The sequence below is a fragment of the Aphelocoma coerulescens genome, chromosome 6, assembly GCF_041296385.1.
Source record: "Aphelocoma coerulescens isolate FSJ_1873_10779 chromosome 6, UR_Acoe_1.0, whole genome shotgun sequence".
NCBI lineage: Eukaryota > Metazoa > Chordata > Aves > Passeriformes > Corvidae > Aphelocoma > Aphelocoma coerulescens.
In genome coordinates, this window is record NC_091020.1 from 19,023,119 (window position 1) to 19,035,253 (window position 12,135).

General features: G+C 40.4%; 1 protein-coding gene across 8 annotated transcripts in view; it reads left to right on the top strand.

Annotated features, from left to right (window-relative positions):
* Positions 1-12,135, top strand: part of WDFY4 (WDFY family member 4) — a 138,509-nt gene that overhangs the window by 114,645 nt on the left and 11,729 nt on the right. For all 8 annotated transcript variants that reach the window (XM_069019561.1, XM_069019562.1, XM_069019563.1 and 5 more), the window contains 6 exons: positions 2,312-2,465; positions 4,100-4,191; positions 8,665-8,877; positions 9,409-9,556; positions 9,997-10,154; positions 11,743-11,901. In XM_069019561.1, the coding sequence (XP_068875662.1) occupies positions 2,312-2,465; positions 4,100-4,191; positions 8,665-8,877; positions 9,409-9,556; positions 9,997-10,154; positions 11,743-11,901 (924 nt within the window). The remainder of the gene's footprint in view (positions 1-2,311; positions 2,466-4,099; positions 4,192-8,664; positions 8,878-9,408; positions 9,557-9,996; positions 10,155-11,742; positions 11,902-12,135) is intronic.

The window sequence follows — 12,135 nt, forward strand, 5'->3', positions numbered from 1 at the left end:
TTATTACAAATCATATTGTTTCTCAGGAGATTACCACCAGCTCTCATAAAAGCTGCAAAAAAAGATGAAAAAGCATCAATCACCACCAGACACAGCACACTGTGTGCAGATTAAATATACAAAGCCCTTTAATATGCTTCAATGAGATACTTGTTAGCTGTTGATTTATTTATAGTCCTCCTTCTACTCTGTTTTAATTTCAATTTGAATTTGACTCCGAGGGTCCCTGCCTAATAATGATCAAGAGCAAGATGACCTTGTGCATCAGATTAACTCCAGATAGGCTTGCTCATGTGATTAGCCACTCTTTCACTCTGTCCCTTGAGTGGGTGTGGGAAGGCTTCACAATTGTCACTGGTATAAAGAAGGACAAGAAGCTAAAGCAGAACTATGCTATCATTTAGAGATGGGGCTGGACCAGAAGCCTGGTCACAGTTCACCTTAGGGGAAAGAGGGGTGGGATCTTTCCATCTGGAATATATGCTCAGTTTTGGTGTGAGTCTTATCTCAAAAGACAAGCAAGGAATAGGGCTTCAGCACTTAGGGTTTTTTGACTACTCTCTTCTAATAACTTATCCATGAAGGTATTTTCTCCCTCACAAAAGATATGGCAAAAATTACTTCTTGACTTGCAGTTGCCAGACTGAGCAGAGCAGATCTAAAGGAGTTGCAACCTAAGTGTGCAAGTACTCGGGGGAATAAAAAGGGCAGTGGTTCTTAGCATCAGAAACCCATGTGGGAACTGCTGCTGGGGTTCTTCTGGTCCATGGGAGTGGGCACAGCGTGAGAGTGCTTAAATGTTGTTTTCCTATACGACAGATTGCAAGTCAAAACTTCAGCTGATTGTTGCTGTACAGAAGTACAACATCCTCCTCATCTAGCACATGCAACAGTCTACAGGCAGAGAGAAAACTAACTGAAGGTTTTGTTTTCCCTAGAGGTCAGCCACAGACAGAACCTGACTGCATCTCATATCTTTAACAGATTGACTCTTGCACCTTGTCTGTGTTTTAGTGTCTTCATTATGCAATCCCACTGGCTTATTATTTTTGCCTAGGGAAGCAGCTTTGAGGATTGAGTGGTTGAGGGTGAGCAATCATTCACACATGTTCACTGTACTGCAGAACTATTTAAAGGTACTCGTTCTATCTCTGAAAATCTCTCTTGAGCCCTGGCAGTGGGATGTACTGTTATGTCCCATGACATATAATCCAAATTAATTAACCCCAAGGAGAAATATCTATATTAGCCTGGAAGCACTGCTGCCAGCACCTGAACTAGGTATTGAGAAACAATTCAGTTCTGTCACTTTAATACAGTTAAAAAGTCAGTTTTCCTCTAAAACAGTTTGATTTTTCTGACAAACTCATTCAGATGATCTCCAAAATCTGATTTTTGTTTGGTTATTTCCATTATTATAGAAATTTTATGTTACAGTAAATTCTTTCATGCTCAATGTGGGGATTCATATGTAAAGGCAAACCTGGATTTTCACAAATGCATACAGTATCTAAAATCCCATTAGGAAATTCTGTAGAAAATATGGTTTAATTAGGAGGCACATATCCTTCATTCAGTAAGTGACTTTTTTTTTAAATTTCCTCTTGAGGCCTTAGTTCAGAATAATGTCCTGGGATACTAAGGCTGCTTTTGTCTAGTGTTTGACTCTCATTAATCTAAACATGTTCAAATATTCTCAAGATGTGAGGTAGTTTTTTTTCTTCTTTATTACTTACCAGTTCAACTCGGGTCCCAGAATTTTTTTTTTCTCCCCTCTTTATGCTGTCTCTCCTTCCCATAAGGAATGACCAGTCCCTGCACACTCCTGCCCACTGGGCCTTTCCTGTTTTCCTGGATCTAATGTATGTTAGTTACTTCAGTGGTAACCTCTCCTTCTCCAAGGATTTTTTTCACAGGACAATTGCACATAAGATTGTTCAGACTTGTTTGGGTCACAAATGAATTTGGCCATTGCTTGCAAATCACTTTGGGATGAAATAAATTAATTGCTTTCAGAAGCATTACTAATGGGCATGGTGATATTCTCAAGCTGCCCATGATGGCTCCTGCTTGCCTCTGTGTTACTGCAGGCTGTGCTAAGACTCCAGGTTTGATGGCTTCTCAACATACATACCTACAAATCAGGACTAAGACAGGTCCTAGCATAAGATCACACTACTTAGAGCCAGGACAGATCTTGAGGCATCCCCTTATCAGCCATGTGATAAGGGGATCATTACAAAATTAGCTAAGATGCTTTTAATTTAACAGAATAGTGACACAAGTCTTTTTGTCTGTCTCCATTTCACAGGGTGGGAGTTTTGATGTTGCAGACAGGATGTTTCACAGTGTCAAGAGCACATGGGAATCAGCATCAAGGGACAACATGAGTGATGTCAGGGAGCTCATCCCTGAATTCTTTTACTTGCCAGAGTTCCTAACCAATGCAAATCACTTTGAACTTGGTAAGTTCTAGTGTTCCATCCAACATCCTACCAAAAGAAAAGATCCAGATCTTGTGTTGAGAGTCAGTCTCTGGGCATTGTGGACTGATGAGTCTTTCTAATGATGAGATGATAATTTTTTTTATTCAAATAGCACTACAAGAATGCAAGCTTCTGAAAACTGAATTATGTCAGAAGAACCAAGTTGCCAGCTCAGGAAGAAGCAAGCAGTTCCTACTAATTACTGTGCAAAAGAATTACACATTTTGTCACACAAAAGTGGATTTTTATATAACCAATCTAGTTGGTTGCTTTTGAAAATTTGGCCTGTATTATCAAATCTATGTAGCTATTGAAAATGTATTATTCCTTTGGAGATGTGTCAATTGTTAAATGGTGTTGGTGAAAGGTGGGATTGTTTTTGGTTTTGTTTTTTTTTTTTTTTAATCTCCATGAGATCACAAGGTGATTAAAGTTTCCAAATGTCCTCACTCTCATCTTCAAAGGTTCTGCACAACTCACATGAACTTGATACATTTTCCCTGTCCTCAAGCAGCATCACAGTCCCCTCTGAATGTACACTGTCTCTAAATCTTTCTGCATCCTTGATGAAGGCTCAGAGAGAATACAGAAAAAACACTCTTCGGAAATAAGCATGGCAGTTCTGATTCACTTCACTTGACAGGACTTTCACACCATTTGCAATGCAAAGCTGCCTTCTATAATAGACACTGTTTGGTTAACGATTAAGGCAGGGGGAAAATACCTGAAGAATTATCCTAAATTGGTGACAGCAAAGGCAGCTTAACGCATGTTATTGAAATCTAGCTGTAATTGTATTTAAGATACCAGTGAAATGAGGCATGCTAAAAGATAGGAATGTATATATTTATATATAAGAATAGGGGGGAAAAAACGTGTTAGAAGTTTGTTAGAAGTTTGTTAAAAGATAAAAAAGAATTGGGGTAGTTTCATCCTGAAAGGAGGCCAAGAAAAAAAGCCTGGCTGAAATAAAGATACAGAGACTGAGTGGAACTGAGTGGAGGGACCCAAAGGACACCAGAATCTTGCCAGTAGAGAGCAAATATACAGGAAGATTTTACAATAGGCAAAGCCAAGAACCCAAATCTGTACTCTGCTAAACTGTAGGGATACTTGTGGTCCCAGAACTGAACCTCAATTTAGATTTGAATTCATCCAGTTGCACAACACTGTGCTCTGAATTAAGAACATACGCTCACCTCCTGAAAGGAATCAGGTTGCAAAGGACTTGAGAACAAAATCCCTCTCAGTGGCTCCTTTGGTAGGAATATTTGGCAGTTAGGCCCAGAGGATTATGTATAAAAAGAAAGTTGTGTAAACACATTTGTCTTGTCTGTGTTTGCATTCTGTACTAAAATGGTCTGTGCTGAGGACATGCATATTTTTACTCTGTTAATGACAATTACTAGAACATCTTCTCAATGCTTTATTACTGGATCAGAAATCCCAGAACACTGATTCTTCAGTATTCTATGGCCCTAAATTTGATGAACATGAAACTGCCTGTAGGAAAATCACCTCAACTTCCTTTGACTTTGGTGTTTCAGTAAAGTTGTTCCTATTTTCAATGTGTCTGATTCTTGTTTTTGGTTCTCCCTTTGTAATTCCTGCAGGCTGCATGCAGGATGGAACAGTGCTGGGAGATGTGCAGCTTCCTCCTTGGGCAGATGGGGACCCCCATAAATTCATTCTCCTGCACAGACAGGTCAGTGAATATAAAGGTTTGTGACAAAATGCTACCTGGGTGCCATTGAAAATGAAGCTCCGAAGGCCAGAGTCATGAATGAAAATGTTGAATCCAAATGCATCCTATCATTGTGGAGTTTGTGTTGGTTCTGAACTTTGCATGTCTATAATTGTCTGCCTAATAATTTCCCTTGAATCAAGGCAAACTTTTCAGACCAGATGTGGAATACATGCAAGTTTGTGGCATGACCATATCTCAGCCCACAAGTGTAAGAGAACATAATATACTGTACAGGAATTTATATGCATACAGTTCCGTGTTGTTGCTAACAACATGTGTTTATTTAAATTATTTATTTCCATCTCTGAGTCATGCCAGAACTAAAGTTATTTTTTTATTTTTGGGGGTTGGGATGGGGGAAACCTAATGTAATTCTCTGCCTTTAATGGAGTCAGCCTTGGCAATTTGAAAACAAATAGCTCTAAGGTCCTGAGACTTACTGCAATTAGTGCTATCTATTAATAGTTAGAAAGTCTTCTGTGTGATGTCATCTGCTTCATAAAATTGAAAGCAAATGCAATTCTAGATGAAGATTGTTGCATTGAACTCAGACTTTGCAGCACAATATCTCGGTGCAGGTCTCTATAGTGCTCCTGCATTACCCCATCAGATTTCCTTGGGTGAGCTGCATGTGTGAGTGCACACAGATTGTTGCTGTGTACAGCTGTGATGAATGTATGTGTTAGCATTGGTGGGGCTAAACAAACAGCCCATGATTTTCAAGGCATTACATTATCCTGGTTTGTCACGTAACTTCAGTTTTTGCCTCAGGGGTGTGGGTTCTTCTTACCTCTGCTATCCAGGTCCTGCCCTTGGGATTTCAACTTTCTCTCTCCATAATCACTTTGTAGGTGATTATATTCAAACCTGTGGATACAACCATCTTTTCTGTTTTGGTATCTCCAAATAAGCCTTTCCTCAGCTGACCTCTCCAATGCTGGCTTAAATCCTGTCTCTGACCTCCTTACTACCTTAACTTCTTGTTCCTCTTTTGAACAAAACCAGAGTCATACTCTTATTTTGTAAATACTTTTCTTCACTGTTCACTGAACCATTAACAGCAACCACAATATTCCCACTAAGTTACCATTACTTTCATAGAATCATAAAATGGTTTGGGTTGGAAGGGACCTTAAAGATCTCCTAGTTCCAACCCCTCTCCCATGGGCAAGGATACCTTTCACTGGACCACAATGCTCAAAGTCCCGTCCAACCTGACCTTGAATCGTTTCAGCAATGGGGCATCCACAATTTTCTCTGGGCAGCCTGTTCTAAATTCTAAGCACCCTCACAGTGGAAAGTCCCTTCCTAACATCTAATGTAAATCTACCCTCTCTGTTTAAAGTTGTTCCTCTTTTTCCTATCACATTCCCATGTAAAAAGATCCTCTCTGGCTTTCTTGTAGGCCTCCCCCTTAGGTACTGGAAGGTTCCTGATGCTGCAAACTCTTTGGCTTGTGAATGACTGAGTATGAGACAGAGCCTGTTCAACTCTGGTTTCATTCACACATGCTCAGGTTACTCCTGTGAGTGAACATGGATAAGGTCTAAGCCTGTGCTTGCCTACTTATTTTTGTGCAGTAATCCTGCTTTTGTGGGGTTTTTTTAATGACTGTTGCTTATATAGTGTGACTGTCGATTATATAGTGAGATATTTCATCTTTTCATTTAAGAGATTGAGGCTCTCTTTAGTTTCTATTTTGAATTTATGACCTGAACACTTCACTTTAAATCTGTGTCAGAACAATAATGCTAAAAATATTTAAAGGAAGTTAAAGTTCTATCTTTCTGCTTTACCTATTTAGAAATGGATAACTCTTGTTATGGATAACCTACTAAAAATTTTGTCTTCAATCATTTTGAAAATGCAATCATCTACCAGATTTTTTTTTTTGCCAAAGAGCTGAAATTGAGATTAAGAGTCACATTTAGAATGTATCATTTCCTTTTCATACACAATAATAGGCATTACTGAGACAGACTTCTCTGAAGCTGTGCAGAAAGTGACTTAGAGGCTCAGAGCTCTGTTCACACTGAAAGGTGATGGAAGGGAAGAGAGACCTGAGCTTTTGTCAGAGTCCATAACTACAAAATGATACAGCTACTAGGAGGAAGGAGATCCTCATTTAAGTTTTGTGTGCACTGCAGACTTGCTCATGGGAGTAAAGTCTTTGCTAAACTGAAGAGTTGAATCCAGGGAATGCCCAGTCTCCTACCTACTGCAAATTGGTTTTGGCCGCTGAGGTCAAATATGCAACAGTTCCCTCGTATTCCTCAGTGGCTCCTTGGAAGGTATGGAGGTTTTGGGGCTGTCTGGTTCCTTTCACTGTTCTGTCTCATGGTCTCTCTGTGACTGTCCAAGGTGCTCAATCTCTGTTTTCCAGATTCCCAAATATGGGAAAGACAACACTGTCCTTCCCTACCAGATGTGCTGCAGACAAAAAGCCACGTATGACTGAAAGATGCTGCAATTTTACATTGATGCTTTTTAAAGAAAAACATAGGGAGACATCCTGTCTATTCTACTGTGGTTTGTTTGGAGTGTAAAATACTGAGCTCCTTACTGCTTGTGTAATGGTGAATACTCCAAAGGCACTTGGATACCATGGAGAAATCTGCTTTTACCTAGTACTTTGGAGTAATGGTACCATTTGGAAATGAATCTGCAGTCATCCCTGCATAGCATGGATTTGCAGTCACTGTAGAATGATCTCAGATTGTGTGAACCAGATTTGTTTTGGATGAAATGAAAGAAAAGCTGCACTCCAATTGTGTGCTCCAGATGCTGGTAGCATTCAGCTTGCGGGAGCAGTCTGGATTTAGTTGGAAGTAAAGCCCCCAGAGTGCATTTAATGTGGATACTGGGTGCTCTCTACCATTTGTCTACAGAACTGCTTCCACTGAGCTGCACTATTTAATAACATTGGCACAGCTGATAAGAAAATTAATTCAAATCTCAAATAGGAGCAGCTTAGCAAATGAAAGATCATGTTTATACACTTGTGTTCTTAATAATTTGCCAGACCTGATCAGATTTCCTGTACAGTCAGTGCAATATTGTCTTCTTCAACCATAGCTGGTACTAGGTACTACACAGGGCAGTGCAAGAAACCTTAATTAGCCTGCCTGGGAGACTTTGTCTAACCCTGAAGTGAAAAGTCAGAGATCTTGAATTCTGAAACATGAGGGTTTCTCTCTCCTCTGAAATCATCCACAAGGCTGGAAGTACTAATTACTGGTATCGTAAAACAGATTGAAGTTGACACTGTTCTGAGGTTTGGCTATTACTTTCAAAAATGTGAGAGTGAAGAATTGTTCTTGACATACAACTCTGAACAGCTTCCTGTTTCATGCTTAATAAGTTAGGAATCTAGTTCACTGAATAAATGTATATACTTCCTCCCTAAACCACAAGTTCTTCCTCCCTGGCTGGGCTTGCCATAGTGCTCAGTGAAATACTTTGAGTCTGCACAGTTACAGCTCTATTAGTTGCTTTGTTTTGCTTTGGCAGTGATGCCAGTCAAAATTTACAGTTTGTAATTCATGGACTAACTGCTTTTATTAATAAGAATGAGTTCCAAGTCTGTTCAGGGACAGATTGTACACTGTGCTTGTTCTGTGAGCTGCCCTGTGATCATTATAGCTATGGGCAGGGTCATTTGCACCAGCTGCACTGGGCAACTGTCTGCTCTGTGAAATGAGCCATTGTTCTGGATCCCATTAGCTTGTTTATTTCTGCTGTGCTTTGGGTGGGCTGGTCTGCTTGGAAGACTTTTCACTGAACATCAGGGGTTACACAGTCAAATGATTTGAAGATAGAAACGTACTTTTAATAATGCTTGACACTGCTGCTTGAATCATTGGGCAAGGCTGTTTGGGAATGCACAAAAATTTGGTGAGGCAGGTGATGGCAGGAGCAATAGCATTTAGTGATGCCTCATGGGTAAGACTGGCTAACCTGGTGGTGGGCACAGATTCAACTTGAATTTGTGTCCTCTGCTTATGAACTTGCTTGTCTGGGTCTTCCAGGCACAAGTTTTACTCTGTGATTGCATTAGCATCTCGCCCAGTCTTCTCCAGTAGTAATTGTTCATTCTGGTCCTATTAATCCATGTGCCAATCACTATGGGCGCCAAGATCTGTGGAATGCTTTCATTTTGTTTTGTGGAACCTACCTGTGTTGTGTCTGAGGATATTGCTCCTGGTGTCTGTTAAGTCAAACATGCTGGACTCTGTCCTTCGGTTTCCCCTCGGGATCCACTTTAGTCTCTTTTGGTGTTTTATGAGCCTGTGCTGAGAATGGTGGTACTGGAGGAACTGAAAGTGTGATGATTCATTTGCAGAGAATTTGTCTCCAGCAAGGATTGGAAAGCAGTAATGCTTTTGTAATGGATACAATCTAGTGAATTAAGTAATTTTGTTTTGGTTTCAGGCACTGGAAAGTGATTATGTCAGTGCACACCTTCACCGCTGGATAGACCTTATTTTTGGCCACAAGCAGCATGGCTCAGCTGCAGTGGAGGCAGTTAACACCTATCACCCTTACTTCTATGGAGACAAGATGGACCTCAACAACATTAAAGATCCTCTGATTAAGAGCACTATCCTGGGATTTATCAGCAACTTTGGACAGATACCAAAGCAGGTATCACTTTATCATAAGAGTGGAGAACATAATCTATCTTGATCTTACAGTATTTTGACTGGAAACCAGTAATAGTAATGTAAATCAGAAACATCTTCTGATTTAAACCTGCTGAAAGATGGGCTATAGGCTTTTCCAGATTTTGTACTACATCAGTATGCACCCTCACTCTCTAACCATGCTGCTCCTGTTGTATGCCATACAGCTGCAGCATCAGCTCTGGGTTCTGCTCCTTCAGCACAGTCACACAAGTAATCACTAGTCTGGGAATGGGTATAATCAACTAAAACCTCAAAGCTCAAAGTCTCACCTATGCTTTTCTTTCTTGTCCGGAATTGCTGGGATTAGCTTTCTGTCTCTGTGAGAGAGGGATGTAGTCTGATGAAAATATTATATGCATAAGATTTTATTTTAATTAAGAGATTATATATTATAGTCTTGGTGTCTGTTATTTTAAGATTTAAACAGGTGTTTCTCCTGAGTGGTCATACAAATAGAGATTTATTTTTCAATGACATTCCTTTGCTCTAGCTCTTCACAAAACCACATCCATCTAGGAATGCTCAAGGGAAAAGTTCATCAGGAAGAGAGACTGGGCCGTTCCTTCACTCAAGTGGAATTCTTCCTCCTTTTGTGAGCAGTCTGCAAAATCTGAAGCTCTCACCAGTTACCATAAAAGGTGCTGCAGGGGCTGTGTTCCATTTTCTGACAATACACAGTTCTTAGGATAAATCTGGGTTTTCAAGAGCACGAAAGTAGTCACACAGCTTTGTATGGGGTGGTTCAATCAAGATCCCTTCTGCCAATTGTGATTTATGTATCTGTGTATTAGCAGTGGGGATTGAAAGCTTCTTCAAACTTCTGTTGTAGAGTTCAGAACAGATTGTTTTTTATAAGACATCACCCCCTCTGCATGGATCCATGTGGTCCACTGGAGAGGAGCGTTTCCACTATTGTGTCTGGAATCTCAGTTTGCGTGGATTTGTGTCTCTGGGCCTGGCCACAGCACTGAGCCCAGATGTGGGACCTGCCAGCCTCACCACACAAGCTGTGCAAGGAGAAAAGTTAGCATCAGTGCTCTAAACCAAACAGAATTAAATATTTTCTCTGTCTTGCTAGACTATCCCAAGGGAGCTATTGGGCACATTGTTCATACAGAGAAAGGCATTCTGGCTGTTGAAAAAAATAAAATTTTGATTCCTCCTCTTTGGAGCAAAACATTCTGCTGGGGATTTGAGGACTTCACCTGCTGCTTTGGCAACTATGGATCTGACAAGGTAAATAATAAAACATACTAAGAATTTAAGAAATTATTTATATGTTGTGGTCTTTGACTGGTTTGGGCACCCATTTCAGAGGCTGTTGGGGAGCTGATTTCAGAGGATGCTATACAGGACTTTCTCACAGTCAAGCTTCTTGAGGAATCTCAAGTTGAACATCCAAGATAGTGTAAAATCATTTTACACTGCTCAAAAACATGGCATTTGCCTCTAAATTATCTCCGGTTTTCCATCCAGTGATTGTGTTGTCCATGTTGTTGCTGTGTAAGGACAACACAAGGTCTTCTGGTCACTGATTAGAAATTTCATTGTGCAGAAATTTCTGCTGGAATTAAGACAGAACCATCTGTCAATTCCCCTCTGGCTTCAGCAAAGTCCAGTGCATTCATTCAAAATAATGAAGTTAATACTCTTACTTCTTTGCTGTTAAAAATAGATGGTCTATATCATCACACTGCTTGTTAGGGCACTTGGCAGATCTAGTTTCTTCCTCTGCCATAAATACACTGATTTTTGGATGTGTTTGGGACAATGTTATGATATGCAAAGACTTCTGAGTTAGCTTGGGTACCAGAATAGCATAACACATAATTCAGCAAGATACTGACTTGGGTATTTGTGCAAGTGGCATCATTATGTTTTTACAGACATTCCCAAAGTCAATGGAAATGAAAAAGCCATGAGATATATTCCAACTTCCACTCCCTGTATAATAAAATCAGTGCTTAGCAGTTCATACTGTTGCTGCAGGCATAAATTATTCAGTTTGTCACTTCAAAACTCAGGGTGACACTGAGCATAGTGAGTGTGACTACACAGTCACTATAAGTAATAGTTAGGAGTCCAACTTGAATATTCTCTTGGTCAACAGTGCCAGTGGACATGAGCTTGTAAGAAACTTTAGTCCTTGTTGTAAGTAGGTAAAGGTTTGTTCTGTCTGTGGTAGGGGTTTTATAGCTGTGCCACCCAACTCCACCAGAATCATTGGTACCAGAGTGCTGTCCCAGTTGTGTGGGGGAGAGCTAATGCAGAATGTGCAGGAGGATGTTTGTGCTGTAATTGTAGCAATGTGCAATGGATCTGACACTGCTTTAGACTGATTTGGGTGTTGCTGACAGAGCACAGAATGGAATTTAGCGCTTTGTCGTTTGGCTTTTCAATCCAAATAAGAGGAGGGTTGCAGGGCCTGGCAGTAACTGTCAGTAGGCCATCACAGCCTGAGCTTTCTCTTTAATCTACATGGAATGTTTGCCTTCTGTTACTGTATGGCAGCAGAATGAGCTTTCCTGAAGTTATGTAGGAAGTGTGGCACAAGAGAAATTGGGACCCAAATCTCCTAAGACATGAGATACTGAGCTTTGTTCAGCCTTGGCCCCTAGAAGATGGCACAGATGAGTGCAGCCACAGACTGTGCGTGTCCATGTGTTCACAGCTGTGCTCACATAGAGACTGGTTATGATGAACTTTTCTTTCTTAGATTTAAAATATGGAGGCTCAGTTTTGAAAATTGAATCTGCCATTTGGTATTAGTAAATACATGGTATCACCAGATGAGCATGTGACTTAAAGATGCTTTCTTGTACAGAATGTGACTACATTCGAGTGCATGGCAGACTGGGGAAGGTGCCTCTGTGCAGTGTGTCCTTCAGCAACTACCATAATCACATCTGGAACAAGCTCAGTTGTGTGTGTCTGGGAATTCTCCCTGGTCAAGGACAAAGTGAAATGTCTAAACCTGAGACAGGTAAGTACTGTGGCTCTTCTGCTACGGAAACTTAATGAAATCCAGAAGATAAGGTTTTTATCTCTCAGATGTTTGTCAGAAGAAGCACCTTTGGGTGAATCAAGAAGGCAGGAAAAAAGCCAGTAATAAGCAGTATAATGTGACAGCCAGTTATCAGGTCAGGAGCTGATAATATGCCTTGTACCAACAGCTTATAGCTATGAGTTCCACTTGGTGGATTTTTTCCCTTTAGTA